The sequence below is a fragment of the Barbus barbus genome, assembly GCF_936440315.1.
Source record: "Barbus barbus genome assembly, chromosome: 28".
Lineage (NCBI taxonomy): Eukaryota > Metazoa > Chordata > Actinopteri > Cypriniformes > Cyprinidae > Barbus > Barbus barbus.
Window position 1 is genome coordinate 13,589,533 of NC_136756.1, and position 18,287 is coordinate 13,607,819.

An 18,287-nucleotide genomic window follows, 5' to 3' on the forward strand; every position below is an offset into this window, starting at 1 on the left:
ATACCATACATTTACCAAATATAAATTTTATTTAATGCCGACTTTACCTTGAAATTGCACAGATTTGCGTCAATAGGATTTTTGTGTCTAAAATCCAACTGTTGCGCTCTATAAGCGTAATGCATTCCAGACTTCATCCCAATAGTCTTGCTGTGTGAAACTTAACATTACACTTAGAAAATGTCCAGCATGTTAAGTCTGTCAAAGTCGACAGGTTGGGCAGGCAGTGTGCGGTGGTCTCGCGGTACAGCAGTCCCTGACTGTGGGGAAATAGAGAGCCTCTAGCGTGTGACTGGGGCTCTGATTTGAGCTGGCTGAGTCGATTTGGTGGGAGGGCGCAGTGCGCTGGCCTCCCCAGTGCAGTCTCAGGTATGGTAATTAGTCTGTCATTAACATTGGGAATAGCTAATGTGTATTAATGTGTTAATGGCATGTTAATTACCCTACATGTGAGAGCAAGAGAGAGCCCAGAGGCGCTTTCCCTCAGCGTTGTCTTTGCCATGTGGATGTAGGCCAAGACTCATGTATGGACACACACATACAAAGAAAAAGACACTTGAAGACACATTAATGTGCTTGAATGATTTGGTTGTTTTACTTGGCAGAACAAAATATTTTTAGAAGTGATCAGATCTGCTGTGATCTTAATGCTTCTCCAACAGACGTCACTGAGAGGTAGATCCACATCCAAAAGCGCATCATATGTGATTCCAAATGCATTTTGTAATCCTGATTCGGTTTGACTCTCTTTAACACACACTTTCCATTGACATCTATTGTTTTTGTACTGAGCTAATGATGTTTTCTTACAACCCTTTTAGATTTTATTTAGTACATTATTTAGTGCATTTATTAAGCCATTTTCCTTGTGGGGACCGGCCTCACATACACACTTTTCATGGTTATGAACGACCGAGCACTGAGCCACTCTGAGAGAGATGACCTTTCTAGATATTGACAGGAAATAAATTCCCTTTCGATTAGTTAGCTTTGGGAGACCTGCGCCAGTCGATGAAATTAGATGTGCCGAGGTGTCAATAGGCAGCGGTCTGCTGCAGAGCAACTCACTGAACAGAAAGAGAGGGGTTGAGGGGTTTATAGGGTCAGTTGGAGGTGGATTGAACTGAACTCACGGACCGTGGATGCGTGAAAGAGAGCGCTTGAGAAGAAATCACTGTAAGACTGTGCTCGCATGCGGGGAATAACTGAATCACAACAAATTTCTTTCTTTTCTGTCTCCTCATGTTGCTTCACAAAACCAGATGCACTTCCTGATATGAACGAACACGGAGAAGTGTTTCTGCTGTCAGCACGTCACAGTCGGATTTCAAGCCTTCCATTAAATGGATGAACTGAAAACAAACAATTTAGTTGTCTAGATCAGTGTTTCCCAGCCTTTTTCACATCTCAAGTACTTTTTATCTATATAAACCAGAAAACTTGTGTTACACCACTGTTCAAAAGTTTGGGACAGTAAGATTTTTTTATTTTTTTTAAGAAATTAATAATTTTATTGGATACATTTATTATCAATAGGATTCTTATTAAACAACCAGTTTACAATAATTGATGGTAAGGGTAAAAAAATAAATAAAAAAAATACTAAAACTGTAATTTCAGTTTTGAGAAACTTTAATCTTTTTAAACTGCTTTTAGTTTGATTGACAACATGTACATTACAAAAAGAATATGTTTAGCCATTAATTACAAAAATTCATTGTTTAATTGTTTTAAAATTTTGAATAGTCCTTATGTTTTCATTATTTTATATTCAAACTTTTATGTAAGTTATATTGATTTAAAGCAAAGCTGAAATCCCTGGTTGAGGATCACAGGTCTCGGGTTTGTGCAAGCATAAACAAACACACATCCTCACCAAGTCGCTGACCGTACTGAAGAAAAAAACAACAACTCTCAGTGGTGCTCGTGTGTGTGTTAAGAGCTTGGCACGCTTCAACAGTGCACATTAACTCAGCGGGGATGAGTCTTTATGGCTCTCATGGCCACTCTTAAGTGATGGGAGTAAACAAGGTAGAGGTCAGAGGTCAGTCGTAAGGTTATGCCCAGTGCCTAAGGGACAGATTGAGGGAGAGAGACAGTGAGAGCAGGTGTAAATTCACTATAATTGTTGTGATGACACGCAGTTGTCAAATACTTGTCTATAGCAGTACATTGTGCCTGTCTTTTGTATAAGGCCTGTTTCACACTGCATTGTTCGTGCTGGACCTACTGTACGCTTCTAGAAATATGCGCGGCTTACAGTGTGAAATAGGCCTGAGTGTATTCAGTAATCTTTTGTTCGCAGTTTTTTTAAAGATTCGTAACACACCAGCAACAGTTCCCCTTCATCGTGTTGTTCGTTTTGAGCTGATGAAATCGAGTGACAGGCCTAAAGCACAGCGTTTAATTGGGGCTGGTTCTTCGCCGTACTGTGTATTTTTAGGGAACTTGTGAAGGTGAAGCTTGGCCTCCATTCTTCAAACGAGCTCCCAACCCCCTATTGTCCATTTACTATGATACCAGCAACGTTGCATCAGACCCAGCTGCTCGGAACAGAGCTTTTTCTGTCGCCTTGGCTCGGGGTTTAAATCCTAGGGAACCTGCATCAGACAAAAAAACTTTAAAGGCACAAAAACTAATGTTTCGTACTACTACCTGGGATTTTTGCGTCAGGTAAAGGGTTTGGATAAAGGTGCATGGTGTTTACACATGCCGTCAAGCTTATGCTGAGAGAGTGAGGTATTAGGTAAATCCAGTGCGGATATCTGTGACTAAAGCAGTGGAAATTCTCTGCTGCGTATTTGCGGCTTTACTGCCAATGAGAGATCTAATCGCCTCAAAGCCTATTTTACCAGTATCACGGCACAATGTTTACATTGCTCATCCTAAAAGTGTTATTAGCTGCTTAGCTTAAAGGAAACTGCAGGCCTCGGGATGAAATAACCCGCTGTGTGGATGTGATAGCACTAATTCATTTCAGACATATTGGGGTTTAGTTTGAAGTGATAAAAGTGTTGTTACAACTGAGGAGATTTGCTTGTTTCTTATTTGTCTGGATCCTCCGTGAGCCAGAAGTTATATGAATAGTGTTGCTATAATAAATGGATAAGAATAAAGATTAAGAGAAGCGAACAGAGGGAAAATATTTCAAACTGAAAGGAAGGAAAATATGGTGAAATTGCATGTGAGTGTATAAAGCACAATTCTTCTAGATTCTAGTTTAAAATGCATACTCTAAGTTCTTTGAATATACTTTTCGTATTCACAATGGTTTCATATAGTTTGGAATACATTTATACCAAAAGTTTATTTGTTTAAAATATTATTATACTTTTGTTTAAAATATTATTGTTATTTGTTATACTTTACACTTTTTAAGTGTAAATGTTTAAAACCGCATGTGGTATAACAATTTTGTCATTTGAATATGTTTAAGTACCCATATTAATCAATACTTTTTTTTTCTTAAGTTTTCTTAAATTTTTTTAAATATATATTTCATAGTGTTTATTTAATATCATGAATTATGAATTCATTATATATATATGTATATATATATATATACTGTAAAAAAAATTGAAAGTTTGTGTGTGTGTGTGTGTGTATGTATATGTATATATATATATATATATATATATATATATATATATATATATATATATATATATATATATATATATATATATATATATATATATATATAATATATTGTAAAAATAATTGGAAAGTTTGTGTGTGTGTGTGTGTGTGTATATATATATTGTAAAAATAATTGAAAATGTGTGTGTGGGTGTGTATATATATATATATATATATATATATATATATATATATATATATATATATATTGAACAAAAAAGGAACCATATACAAGAGAAAATGTAAAACGTAGAACAGCTGAAAGAGAGAGGACTGGATAACCCTAAAATGCTTTTGGGAGCGAACAGGGTAAAGATTCAACAGGAAATTACTAGACTCTTATTTCTGTTGTTAAAAGAAAGTGGCCCCATAAAGCACAGCACTGTTAGCTTGAAGCTCTTGCAGCAGGTGGAGGTGGAAGAAAGGAGGGGGGTCCGTGTCTACAAACGTGCCCATTATGGATGGCTCTCCTGGGCTGCCGTGGCACCAATACACCCGGTCTGCAGCCTGGAGGGGCCCGGCGCGCTCGCCGCACAGCCGAGTAATCATTTTTATCCCCGCCATTTCCCAAATAGAAATGGACACGTATGATAAAAGTGTCAGGGCCAGTGTGGGCGACAGGACCTTCTAACTGCATTACATGTCACATCCTCACGTCCCTCTCTGTTTTGCTTTGCCTGCGAACGGCCGTGTTATTGCTCGCAGGAACTTGGCGGTAATATACAGTGCGAGACAAGCAGCTCTTTATGGCCTCAGATTATTTGGTTTGAATGAAAGTACTGATTTATGTCTGTTTAAGTGAAAAGCTCTGTAAATTCCCTCAGCTGCGTTTCCTGTTCTGGTCCTTCAGGAGCGACTGAGCGAAATGGTAGTGACAACTGAGGCTGGTGTGGAAATGTGTCAGTTGTGGTGTATTTAATATACCTGACAGAAACGTAAAGAAATAAACCAACCTCAAAAACTAAGCCTTTACCTCCTCTAATGTAACACAAATCAAACGCAAACCCAAACATGCTCATACTTGCATATGCTACCCAGCGAGCACGCAAATCATCGCATCATCTGGAAAGTATCATGCTCTTTTTTTTTTTTTTTAAAGCCATAGTTGTGTACAAACCTCTAATAAACATCTAAAACCGCAGACAACATCTGCTAAATGTCACTCTAACATCTGACAGGGAACATTTTGGCTAATCCACATGAAAATTATGTACACATCGTATCAGGGTTATTATAGTTAACTAGAACTAAAAAAAAAAACATTACTTTAAATAAAATAAACCTTAACTGAAATACAATATATAAAAATATATTTATATTATATAATAATATATTTCATTAATTTTTACTTTATGTAGGCCTACAAAATTAATTAAAACTACAATTTAAATAAATAAAGATAAATAATATAGACATTAAAAAGCATAAAAAATGACAAACACAGAAACATTTCAAACATTTTAACTGAAATTAAAATAAAATGAAAAACATTCAAAATATTAGTAAAATCTATATAGTATCAACACATACTAAAATCATTAAAACTAAAATAAAATTTATATAAATTCTAAAAACATTAATATAAACTATAAAAAAAATGTAACTAATAAAATTACAAAAACAACAAAATTACTAAAACAAACTAAAATTAAAATAAATGGATAAAAAATGAAAATATGAAATCATGGAAATAAAGTGTCATTCAAAATAATAATATGGTATAATAAAAACTATTATACTAGCGACTTGATGTACTGTTTTTAAAAAACTTAATTAAAAATAGAAAAATTTAAATATAAAAATTAAGACAAATTCAGAATAGTAATAAAAACTATATAGTATAAACTTATGTACTAAAATCATTCAAATGAAAATAAAATTAATATAAACTATAGAAACATTTAAAAATAATAAAATGACAAAAACAACTAAATTACTAAAACTAACTAAAATTAAAATAAAAGGATAAAAATGAAAATATGTAAGGATGAAAATAAAAACTAATTCAAAATAATAGTAAAATATAATAAATACTATTATGCTATCAAAAAACTAGAACTACAAACACTGATAAAACTAATAATAATAATAGTAAAAAACTAATGCAACATATTACTATGAGTACTGAAATAAGACTGGATCAACTTGATGTCTCAGCGATTGGTTGGTTGTGTGTATGTGTAGTTGTGTGACTGCTCTTGGAGTCAGTGGAGCAGGGTCATATTGTCCCTGGTGTGGCCTTGGCTCGGTGCGCTGACACTGCATTGTCCAGCACGGCCAGCTGAGCGTCTCACACAAATGACCTCATTCATCCTCGGCCTCTCACACCATTACACCCCATGGCCTAATATCAACAGCACATACATGCGCTAACACCTGATCAATAGCACATGGGCCAGGCAGTCTGGGCTGAAGGTGCCGCTCTTTAAATTTGTTGTGTTAGCCGAGTAAATGGTCTCTTCATGTTGATGTTGACAGCGTCTTGTCTTTGTTTATTTACAAAAGTGGGTTAGCTAGAGTGTCCGTGTTCGGTGGGGCTGTGTTTGTACTCTGGGTTTGCTCACCGCAGGCGTTGATGGATTGTAGGTTTTTTTTTTTTTTTTTTTGTGGTTGTGCTTTATGGGAACGAGTCTTGAAGTCTGTTTGCAAAACCATAAAATTAATGTGTAAATATTTGTTTATGTTGTAATGTGAACAAGAATTGGAAGCAAGTGTAGCGTTGCAAATGTATAACCTTAGTCAATTATATTAGTTTGTATATATGCATTCAAACTTGTATTTTGTTTGAGGGATTGATTGAACGACATATAGTAAATAAACTAGGTAGTTGACATAAAAATCAAGCAATGCCCTGAAGAATGGCAAATCCGGCTTCTAAATGCAGGGATGGATTTATTTTTTCCCCCTATTTTTTCATTTGTTTGTTTGAAAGAAATGAATACTGCAAGGATGCAGGTTAAATTGATAAAAAGTGAGGGTAAAGACAGTGTTACAGTGGATTTCTATTTTAAATAAATGCTGTTCTTTTGAACTTTCTAGTCCTCAAAGAATCCTGAAAAAAAACCTATTTTAACCTGTTTTCAACATTAATAATAACAGAACATGTTTCTTGAACATCAAATCAGCATGTTAGAATGATTTCTGAAGGATCATGTGACACTAAAGACTGAAATTCAGCTTTGTATCACAGGAATAAATTACACTTCAAATAAAATATAACAAAACATTAGTTATTTTAAATTGTAATAACATTTCACAATATTACTGTTTTTACTGGATTTTTATCAAATAAATTAAGTGACCCAAAATTTTTTGAACGGTAGTGTGTATTTCTGTACTTTTTTATATAAAATAAAATGCACTTCTTTAAACTGTTTACCCATCAAGCATACCTGTGTTCTTGTGTGTAATGTGTGTGTGTGTCTCTTGTCAAACACACAGTGAGGCTTAGCTGCTTGCCAAGCTTCCATAGAGCAATAATAAAGTCAGTAATCTCCTCATTTAGGATTCAGCATCTTACAGTATCTTAATGAAGCCTGTAATGAAGCTCTTAGAAACTCTCAGAACCCCCAAATCACCCACTAGTTAAACCGTCCAAAATACCCAGACCAACCACAGCATACACGCACTCATCTTAGTCCTAGACATTTCTTTGTGCATTTATGATGATTTCTCGCCCCCTGTGCTGAATAATAGTATGTTAATTTCAACTTGTTTTTATTCAGATTTTAAGGCTGTGTTTTGTTTTGGGTTTTTTTTATGTCTGGCTTTGATTGATTGATTGATTGATTGATTGATTGATTGATTGATTGATTGATTGATTGATTGATTGAAAACTTTATTAATCCCGATAGGGAAACTGGTTTGCCACCAACCATACAGCCAACAAACACAATACACAACTTACAGATAAATAATTCTGCATTAGGAGACTAATAAAACCTGATTTGGAGACATAATTGAAGAAGGATTAAATTTCACAGTTCAAAAATATAAAATACAAACACTATAAAAGACAAAAATATAATTCAATAATTAGCAGTGTTCGTTGAAATATCTGACCGCTGCGGGAACAAAAGACCTTTTAAAGCTGATGTGTTGAATGAAAATTAATTGGGATCTGTTCTTTATGTTCCCATTATTCTGTTTAAAAAGGAAAAAAAAAATGGCAGAGAACCATGATCCAGGCAACTTTAGATACCAAGAACATTTTTTTTCTTCCGGTTATTGACAAACACTACTACTATGAAAATCGAAATCGGGATGTGTCCCAAATAACAAACACAGAAGGCCACAGACAGTGTGCATCTTCTTAGAGAGGCACTGTTACAAATACATGTTAAGATTAAAATGTTTGATTAAAATCTTTCAAAAAAGAACTTTTTCTGTTTCATTATTCTCCTATATGAATGGAATTCATTATGCAAACACTGAGAGAGAGAAAGAGAGAGAGGCAAGCATGATGAGGAAGTTTGTAATCAATCTTAATGGCTCTTTACTGCTCCAAGGTTCATTATGAATATCAGGCAAACACAATGAGCTATCTTTCACCCTCGTATCGATTGCTATGCAAATTTACATACATTTCAAGCAGCCTTGCCTCTGCAGAGAGCAGAACCGGGTTGTATAATAAAACAGTTTGTTAACAACAAAACATAACGGCACTTGTGAGAACACTTTCTGCTCATTATTACGCTGTACTCGTGATTTCGGAACAGCAGGCGAGCGCGTTCAGACACGTGTACAAGCAAGCCTTTCTGTTTAGCATCGCCTCAGCGTGGAGAGGTGCCATCACGCTGTTGAGTGTGTGTCAGTCGGTGAGTGTCCCTGTCATGTATGGCTGTGAGTAAACACACCGTGTGTGCAGTGTGCTGTGAAAATTCGAGAAGGCAGCACTGCAAAACAGAGGAAAAACAAATTCGTACCTACGGGCCTTTTCAGCACTCTCTCAATACCCACAGCGGCCTGATCCGTCTCACTTTAACTCAAGCATAGAGATGGGCCGGAGTGGACGACGTATTTAATACAGTCTGTAGTTATTTTGGCCTGTTGTGACAGATAGTGGTATTTGCTGACAGACAGAGGCTTGATTTCAGAGCTGACTACCCGTGTGATAGTGCGCCTGTGATTAACGCCTATATGAAATTCAATCATTCGTCAATAAATAATTCACTCTTTCATCGTACACGGGTCATGAGGGCAGCAGACGGGCCCAAGCGAGACAGTATACATCTTTACATTCTCTGTTTTTTTTTCTGGAAAACATAGAGAACTTGTTGCATTACATGTGGTTTAGACACAGTTATCCATCACATTTACAAATATGTAGAGTTAATAAAGTTTTTGTAAAGGTTTAGGAAGTGAGCATGTTCTGAAAAGAATAGTTTGGAAAGAAATGAACAGTCTATAATCATTTACTTGTTCTAGACCTGTTTGAGTTTACACTTAAAGGGATAGTTCACCCAAAAGTGAAAATTCTGTCATTTAATTACTCATTCTCATGTCATTCCAAACCCGTAAGACCTTCGTTCATCTTCGGAACACACATTGAGATATTTTTGATGAAATCTCTGACCCTCCCATAGACAGTAAGGGAACTACCACAATCAAGGCTAAGAAACGTAGCAAGGAAATCTGTAAAATAGTCCATGTGACATTAGGGATCAACCGTAATTTTACAAAGCTATGAGAATACTTTTTGTGTGCAAAGAAAAGAAAAATAATGACTTTATTCAACAATTTTTCTCCTCATACAGTTTCCTGTGACATGCCTCTATTGTGGACAGAGTATCACGATGCATGCTTCATGTAAACAACGCATAAATTGAATAAAGTCGTTATATTTGTTTTCTTTGCGTACCTTTGTAAAATTACGGTTGAACTCCTGATGTCACGTGGACTATTTTACCAATGTTCTTGCTACGTTTCTGGACGTTGATCGTGGTAGGGTCTAGGATCGTTGCTGTCTGTGGAGGGTCAAAGAGCTCTCAGATTTCATCAAAAATACCTTAATTTATGTTCCGAAGATGAACGAAGGTCTTACGGGTTTGGAACGACATGAGGGTGAATAATTAATGACAGAATGTTTTGGGTGAACTATCCCTTTAAGTTTAAAACTCAAACAAGTAAATTATGACAAACTGTTCGTTTTTAGTCAAACTATCCCTTTCAGAACATGCTCACTAACTAAACCCTTACAAAAACTTAAAACATAATATATTTTGAAAAATGTCACTGGGGTCCATGTTTTCTTTGGGCCCAAATGACTTTAATTGACTTTAAAAGAGTATCAAAATATAATCTTTTCTGTTCTACAGTTGAAAAGAGTCATACACCTAGTACAATAAATTGATTCAAAACTGTTTAAGAATATAAAAAGCCTTGTCATGTCACTGACCGATCGCTTCTTGTTGTTTATCAGGTCTAAGTATCCGCGGGGCTCAGGAGGAGGACCCACCCGATCCACAGCTGATGCGTCTTGACAACATGCTTCTGGCAGAGGGCGTGTCAGGACCGGAGAAGGGCGGAGGATCGGCTGCGGCGGCAGCGGCAGCAGCAGCAGCCGGCAGTCCCACTGACAACTCCATCGAGCACTCTGACTACAGGGCCAAACTCTCCCAGATCAGACAGATCTACCATACCGAGCTGGAGAAATATGAGCAGGTGAATGACAGTATGCACTACAGTACAGGAAGGCTTTCCCAGCTTGCAGCAAATATTGTTGTACTGAAATTCATCTTCAGTATGTTTTCTTCTCAATTTAGCTCAAACAAGCGCCATTCAATCATCGGGCGGGGAGGGGGGAGTGGGGAGGGGGGGTTGTTATAAAATGTAATGAAAATAAGGTTGTTGGTTTCACCTTTAAAGCTGTCCAAATGAAGTCGTTAGCAATGCATATTACTGATCAAAAATTAAGTTTTGATATATTTACAGTGGGAAATTTACAAAATATCTTCATGGAACATGATCTTTACTTAATATCCTAATGATTTTTGGCATAAAAGAAAAATCGATCATTTTGACCCATACAATGTATTTTTGGCTATTGCTACAAATATACCCGTGCTATATATATATATATATATATATATATATATATATATAATATGCAAATAATACAATTCTTTCTGAAGTTTGAAAATCTAACTTTTGAAGATAATTTAAGTTTTTCTGAAACATCACATTTTGGTGCCAGCATGAAATTAAATGTACAAAAGTGATTGTCTATACATAAAAAGCATACCAAATGCAAGTAAAGTGTCTACTTTAATGTCTCAGTTGTGGAAATGAAATGTCAAATATGGATGAAGTAATGTTCCATCAGCAATCAGTATAACAGAGATATGTATGTAAAAATGGTTTGAAGAACATTGGCAAAAATTCACAAAGATGATCAGTTTTGGGGGTTGCACTGTGATCCTCAAATAGAGTCTTTTAATGTCATATAATTATTCTTGTTCCAAATATTCCTATTTTTGGTATACAAACTATTGTTACACTGAATGACATTTTATTGTGTGACATTTGTGAAACAGGAAAAATGTATGATATTAATTTTTCACTCAGAAAAAGTCAAATTAAAAGTAAAAGACACATTCTAATGTACAGAAGCAAAATGCTGTATTAAACTTCTATTATCAAAATCTGATGGCCATCTTATAACCGATGGCATCACTGCAGTTTTAGTATGGTAAACTGTGACCTTTACTTTCTTGCATCTGTTGAACCATATATTTGCCTTTACATTTGTGTTTTTGTTGATTCTGACATTTTAATGGCAATAGTTAATTATGTAGCACTTCATTTACATACTGTAGAACCAAATCCTTTTCAAGCCTGGTAAGCACTGAAATTGTATATCTAGTTAAGCCCAACCAGATTGTATGGTACAGAGCCAAGAATACTGCAGAAGAACTTTGTATCTGCATTCACACATTTGCATTGATCCTATGAGTGTGAATAATCCCAGCTTGCTGTTCTGTCTGAATAGATGTTTTTCACTGAAGCTCCATGACAGGTTTAAAGGGAGACCTGGAGGCCTTCATCTGAACTGATGGTGTCAGAGGTCTAAACCTGAGCAAGCATTTTGCGTTTTACAGTCCTGTCTGTCATGATTACGACTGGGAGCGAATGTGATTTATGGTGGTATTCAGGCATTAGGACATCTTCAACTTACCTGACCTCTGAACAGCGGTAGTCTAGACATCCTCTTATAAATATTGAGCAGACGCTTTTAGTTACAGTGTGGAGAGCAGCCTCTGATTGCAATAGTGCATTTGAGAGTGTCGCTGTGCAGGACTTGCTGCTTCATTGAGGTCATGTATTGATTCTTTAATGGAGCTGACATTAATTTTTGATTCAGCGCTTTAGTTATTTTCCTCATAATCAAGGACGAGTTGAACGAGGGCCTTTCAATCATTATTATTTTCATATGCGCTATAGTTAAAGTGCTTGGTGTTTTGAGGAGATGCCTTGAAAAATCTAAGCAATAGCTGCTTGTCTATTTGCCCTGGTCAAGGACATGATGATCATTTTTTTGCCCATATCTGAAACCAACATGAATGCAAGTACATTTCTAAGAACTTGTGTATTAAACTAGATTTTACACGGATTTTCCTCTTGTTTACTCTTGTTTGATATTGACCCCCCTAATGTTCATTCTGTGCTTGCACCATAAAAAATAAAGAATGGTCAGGAGAACACTTTTATTTCTAAATAACAATCCTTTTAATGTGATATGGAAGTTGTTTAGCTGATGGTTTAGCCAGCCAATGGCCTAAATTAGTCTGATTAACTTGCAAGTGTTTGAAAAGGGAGTGTGTGGAAAAGGTGGCTCAACCCTCTCACCCAAAGTAAAGGCATCTTTCTTAAGGGTGTTCCCCCTTGTAATTATCTAAATGTAAATACTTAACGAATTTTACTCCGAGTAATGAGCTAAAGTGTGCACTACCTAAATTAGTTATTCTAATTAATCATGTATGAACCACTGCTTTAATGAAAAGCTGTTTAAATTCTACTGGCGCTGGGCCGGTGCCAAATTGCAAATCGGCATTTGCATTCATAGATGACTTCACCTATTAAGCCATTGAAGTCCTCCGCAGCACTACAAACAGTATGGATGGTGTTTTTCCCATGCTTTCAAGAGCGGCAGCTTTGAACTTGCTTCAAAAATTGCTGATTGCTGCTCCAGAGAGCTTCAAACGAATGCAGTTGAACTGATGTGCTTCTTCTGCAGAATAACGTCAAAGAGCATTTCTGTCACTGTGCTGAGAGTATATAATGATTTTAAAAAGAGGGTCAATCTCTAGGATGTTTTTGGAGTTTAAGTGAGGATGTGATGCCGGAATTGTATATTCAGAAATTATTTATTAGTGTAGCTGTTCAGTCTCAGCAGCAGGTTCTAAAGACTTCAGAGTAATTTAGTTTTGCATAATGCATTTTACACCTACATCCTCACTCGGAATAAAAGCTGTGTCCTCAGATCAAAATGGTCTTTCTCTACAGGCATGTAACGAGTTCACTACCCACGTCATGAATCTGTTGAGGGAGCAGTCTCGCACACGGCCCATCTCGCCCAAAGAGATCGAGCGCATGGTCAGCATTATCCATCGCAAATTCAGCTCCATCCAAATGCAGCTTAAACAGAGCACCTGTGAGGCCGTCATGATTTTGAGGTCCCGCTTCCTCGATGCCAGGTTAGTATCACATAAATTCATCCACATAAATTATTGTATGTGTATTTACATATGAGTTGTATTTGAAAGAATTTATCTTCTGCTAAATAATCAATGCAAGAAAGTAATGATTAGCAAATAAGATTTCAAGGTAACATCAAATAGATTGGCCCCAAAGGGTGGTCACATTTACAAATCAAGTCATATCAATAGGAATCCACTCAATCGGATATTTCATGTATGAGCGTTAAAGTTCTCCAACAGATTTCACTCATGTTCAAGTTGGTCACATAGTTTTGCACTGTTTTCCATGAACATGTTATTCAAAACGAGGACAAAAGATTAATTATTCCGCTAAAAGTTTGTTTTACAGTAAATGGCTTAGAATAGTGAAGTTAGTCCTGAAAAAATCTCCAGCCTCCAGTCTACAGATGGTTTGATATTTTATCTATACAGTGGATTTTTTTAAGTGTGACTTAAGTTTGTTCAAATACTTAGTAACTTGAAGTAGGAACCATTTTTAGCTCCATTTTGAGTTTATTTGACATTTAACCTACCCAATCAGGGTTTTGGCACAGCCACTGATGGTATGGCACCTGTTATCAACCAACCACAAAAAAGCATTCATTATTATTCAACCATTAGCGGTTAAGATGTGGTCTTCCCAAGACTAGGGTTTTAGAGCCTAAAGGCTAACCACGCAGTCATACTAAGCACCTGAAAGCAGTTAAGAGTTTTATAGAGTGGAAATGAAGTCATTTGCGTTTGGTGGGTAGGAGGTCATCAGCAGGTGGTCCAGATTACTGTAATCACAAACAGTTGGTAGAGGAGATCAGGAGAGGCGTAGAGAGGAGAGAAATGATGCAGTGAACATGAGAAAAGAGTGGATGAGGTCTCGAGGAGAACGCTTAAGTGAAGCGGAAGCACAATCGTTTGGCCGGCCACTCGTGTGAAAGGCATTAAACAAGGCGAGAGAAAGAAGCCAGCGCTTAACCGTGGCGGGGTGGGCCGCAGTGAGTGGCGATAAGTGCAACTCCATCAGGCCCTGCCCCAGTACTTGAGGAACAGTGTTCAGCTGGCCATGGCCTGATTTCCCTAATGTCCCAAGATACAGCTCTAACTGGGAATGCTTGAGCACCTCTAAATGCCCCCATCAGAGTGAAAGAAAGCAAGATAGAGGGAGAAAGAGAGAGGGAAAGCTCACCACTCTAAACACTGAACATTTCACGCTTCGCTTAGAGCTCAGCGTGACATCGTCCATTTGTGAGCCTACATATGTACTCTGATAATAGCCTTCCTGACTTCATTTCCTGCCAGCAGCTTCATTATGAGTTTGGCCATCACACATGGTTTTATTTGAGTTTCTCTAATTGCCTTCCTCCTCTTGTTTTTCCCCTCGCTTGTCCGACGGCAGACGGAAACGGCGGAACTTCAGCAAGCAGGCGACCGAGATCCTGAACGAGTATTTTTACTCGCATCTTAGTAACCCTTACCCCAGCGAAGAGGCCAAAGAGGAGCTGGCTAAGAAGTGCAGTATAACAGTATCCCAGGTGAGGCTACACCACCCATCCATGTAGCACATGCCCCATTTGTTGGATAGTCTGGACAGAATGACTAACAACAGGTCAAAGTCTGAAGACTTAAAGTCCCCGTTTAAGGGTTTACTTAGGTAAATCCAATGCCATCCTTGCTTTATCCCATGCAAACTGGTCTTAGCTGATTTAAGCTAGTCTTCAGCTGGTCAAACTTGGGGATCTTCAAGCCTGCTCCTGGAGGCACACTGTCCTTCAGAGTTTAGTTCCAACCTGCTCCAACATGCCTACCTCAAAGTGATCCTGAAGACCTTGATTAGGTAGTTCGGTGTGTTTCATTAAGGTTGGAGCTAAACACAGAACAGAACAGGGGTCGCCAGGAGCAGATTTGAAGACCCCTGCTCTAGCAGGTTTAGAGGGCTACCCAGTTGGTCTCCTAGCCGATGTCCTGAAGAGTTTAGCTCCAACTTGCCTCAACACACATGCCTGGATGTTTGTAGCATGCCTAGTAAGACCTTGATTTGCTGGTTTAGGTGTGTTTAATTAGGGTCGGAGCTAAACTCAGCAGGACACTGGCCCTCCTAGACTGATTTTGGAGACCCCTGATCTAAAACCAGTCAACAGACCAGCCTGACAGACCATCAAAATTTTTTTAGCAGGGTAATACCATTATCTAGGCTAACTGTGGCTAATTGGCTATGCTAGGTCACACAAAGGCCCTGTCTCAAATGGTGTACTTAATGTGAATTTACGGTCTGGTGACCTTTGCTCATATGGTGTCCAGGTTGTCATTTTAGGTTTCCAAACCTTCCCAAGCAGCCCATTTCAAGCCACTATGCATTCTCGACTGTTTTCCTGTAGTCCGTGTGGCAAAGTATATACTCTGAAGAGGATCTCAAGGGCTGAGGGTGCCATTTGGGACAGGGCCAAGCTTGATCAGACCAGAAAGACTCTCCAGCGCACGCTCTCTCTCATTGTCCTCTTCTTTCCTCTCGTCACTGTCTAGCATGCATACCTGTTTGCTCTAACACATCAGTCTGATACTTCCACTGAGCTGAGTCTCAAGCAGGGCCTGAAGACACAGAGTGTACCCTGTTGTGGATGGATGCCACAGTTTGTGGTGATCTGTGTCAGTCATTGTGTTTTAGAGTAAATGTGTGCGTGCATGCGAGTGTATGTGTGTCGGAGAGAAAGAAGAGGGACTTTATTTTAGTCGCAAAGTATGATTCATTATCGCAAGGAATTGTAAAGAATCACAGTGTTTTCCCACTCTTATAACTAAATTCAGAATCCACCTGAAGGCAAGAGTACCCACCCACACCCATCTCCCCACAGACAAAACTCTTTTCTGTTTTGTTTTTTTTCAAAAGGTCACAGAGGTGGTCAAGGAAAATGTGTACTGTTAACCTATTGGTCTTAGAGCATATCTGCATACTCTGTGATGTAATAAATGTTTTTTATCTGTGGGGAGGGGCTTATGGAGGGTTGTTCAGAGTCAGATCCTGTAAAAGCCATTCTTTTTTGCCTTCAGGGGGTGGGAACCACCATCACAGTGGCACAGGTATGTCATGACTTCTCCTGCTCCACTTTTCTTGTGCCATTTGTTTTTCTTTGTTGCTTTTCCTTTATTCTGTCACCCCTTTATGTGTGTTCACTTATACCTTAGAACATGTTAAGACATACTCAGCACTTTGTTCCCCAAAAGTCTACATTTCCTGCACTTACTGTAGTGCCAACAAATCTGCACACTTAACCAAGTGTCGAATGGGACTATATTTGGAGTCCTCAGTAACCAAACCAAGCGTCAGATAGTATGTTTTTGTTGTACGACTTTTGCTGTAATATACATATATACCCCCCCCTCCACTCTTCCCTAGAGAATTTCACTCGATTGTCAAAGCGCTAAAAGTATGTGTCCCTTTTGATTGTGTTACGTCTTGTCATTGCACATTTTGACATGCCTGTGATAGATATTTACCCCACATTGTATTTAATCAGTGTGTTCTGTGTATGTTCAGGAACTATTTTTATTTAGAAATATCTTATATTAAATAAATTTGTATGTTTGAATATTTTGTTCTTAAATTTATTGGTTGCTATAGTATAGCAATGAGGTTTAAAAAATAGATCCAGTTTTGCAGTGTTTTTTTAAACAAATAATATATAGTAATATTCTTTTCTACCAGTTATTTACATTCCTAAGGTGGTAGCAAGATTTTTCCATTGTTATTGTAACAGATTCTAGCACACGTAGATACCAGAGGCTGCCTGCATTGCCATTTTACTGTATCTGAGACATGTGCTGATTTGAAGTGATGGGTGGTGTTAATGGTATTGTTGATGAAATTTAGTTGCCTTTATCAGGCACCACTTCACTCAGTGCACAGAATCAACCTCATTATCTGGGCACAATCTCTGTGCATGTGTTATTCTCTTTCTTCTAAATGAGGCACACAAGGTCACATGATGTTTTTTTGAGAGAGAGTTTTTATAACCACTATGATTTTAAGCATTGAGTCCAGAGGGGATATTGTGCACCCTGTAAATGAGTGGGCACAAAATGTGGTGCCCATCACCCAGTTAAGTGCGGATCTTCCGCTTCGATCTTCCTGCGGTTCAAACGAGCGACACATATCAATATTTCAGCTCATTATACATGTAGCAGAGCTCTGCCTCAGGTTAATGTGTTAACTATTAATGCAGACTGCTTCATTATTGATAATATCAGCAGCCCTGGTCACTGCAACCGCCCATGTCAGGGAGTGGGTGCGTGTGTGTCTGTGTGTCTGTGTGTGCGTGTGTGTGTGTGTGTGTGTGTGTGTGTGTGTGTGTGTGTGTGTTTGTGTGTGTGTGTGTGCGTGTGTGATGAAGCCAGAAGTCTGAGTCTCCATTTAAGTTCCACTCTCAGCAAGAGAAGCAGTATAAATCGGGAGGTATTGAGACCTGAGTAAGATCATCCATCCTATTTCAGTGACACTAGTGGCATATTGACCCAAGCTTGGGGAGGGAGTAGTGGTGAATTATTTACTACACCCACACAGGCTTTCCTCTCCATTGGTTTAAAGCAAACAAACCAGTTATTGGGTTCCAGACATACAAGTCTACTGCATCTCTAGAATGTTCTCGCATAAATATGAAACCCAAATATGTGAGGTAGATTTGTTTTAAAATATTAGAATTTAAAAAATATTTGACAACTTAGTCAGTGTGGTGTAACCGACATACAGGGAGCCATTGGTTGTCATATGACAACAAAATCGTAAAACATGAAACTATATCGCAGAATGGGGCCCTATTTTTTTTTTTTCACATTGAAACCAATATGAATAAAAAGATTGCATTCAGTACTTTTTGTACTACGTTTTTAAAGATTTGCTGCTTTCATCATCTTTATCTTTCATCCTTATTTGTCATTGATACAGCTAGAGAACAATCATTTAAA

General features: G+C 37.7%; 1 protein-coding gene across 3 annotated transcripts in view; it reads left to right on the top strand.

Annotated features, from left to right (window-relative positions):
* The window catches only part of LOC306848256 (pre-B-cell leukemia transcription factor 3-like), a 110,194-nt gene that overhangs the window by 82,466 nt on the left and 9,441 nt on the right, over positions 1-18,287 (top strand). For 2 of the 3 annotated variants that reach the window (XM_079382700.1, XM_079382699.1), the window contains exons 3-6: positions 10,061-10,302; positions 13,144-13,334; positions 14,728-14,863; positions 16,377-16,406. In XM_079382700.1, coding sequence (XP_079238826.1) covers positions 10,061-10,302; positions 13,144-13,334; positions 14,728-14,863; positions 16,377-16,406 — 599 coding nt within the window. The remainder of the gene's footprint in view (positions 1-10,060; positions 10,303-13,143; positions 13,335-14,727; positions 14,864-16,376; positions 16,407-18,287) is intronic. The other variant, XM_079382701.1, reaches the window with a different exon arrangement.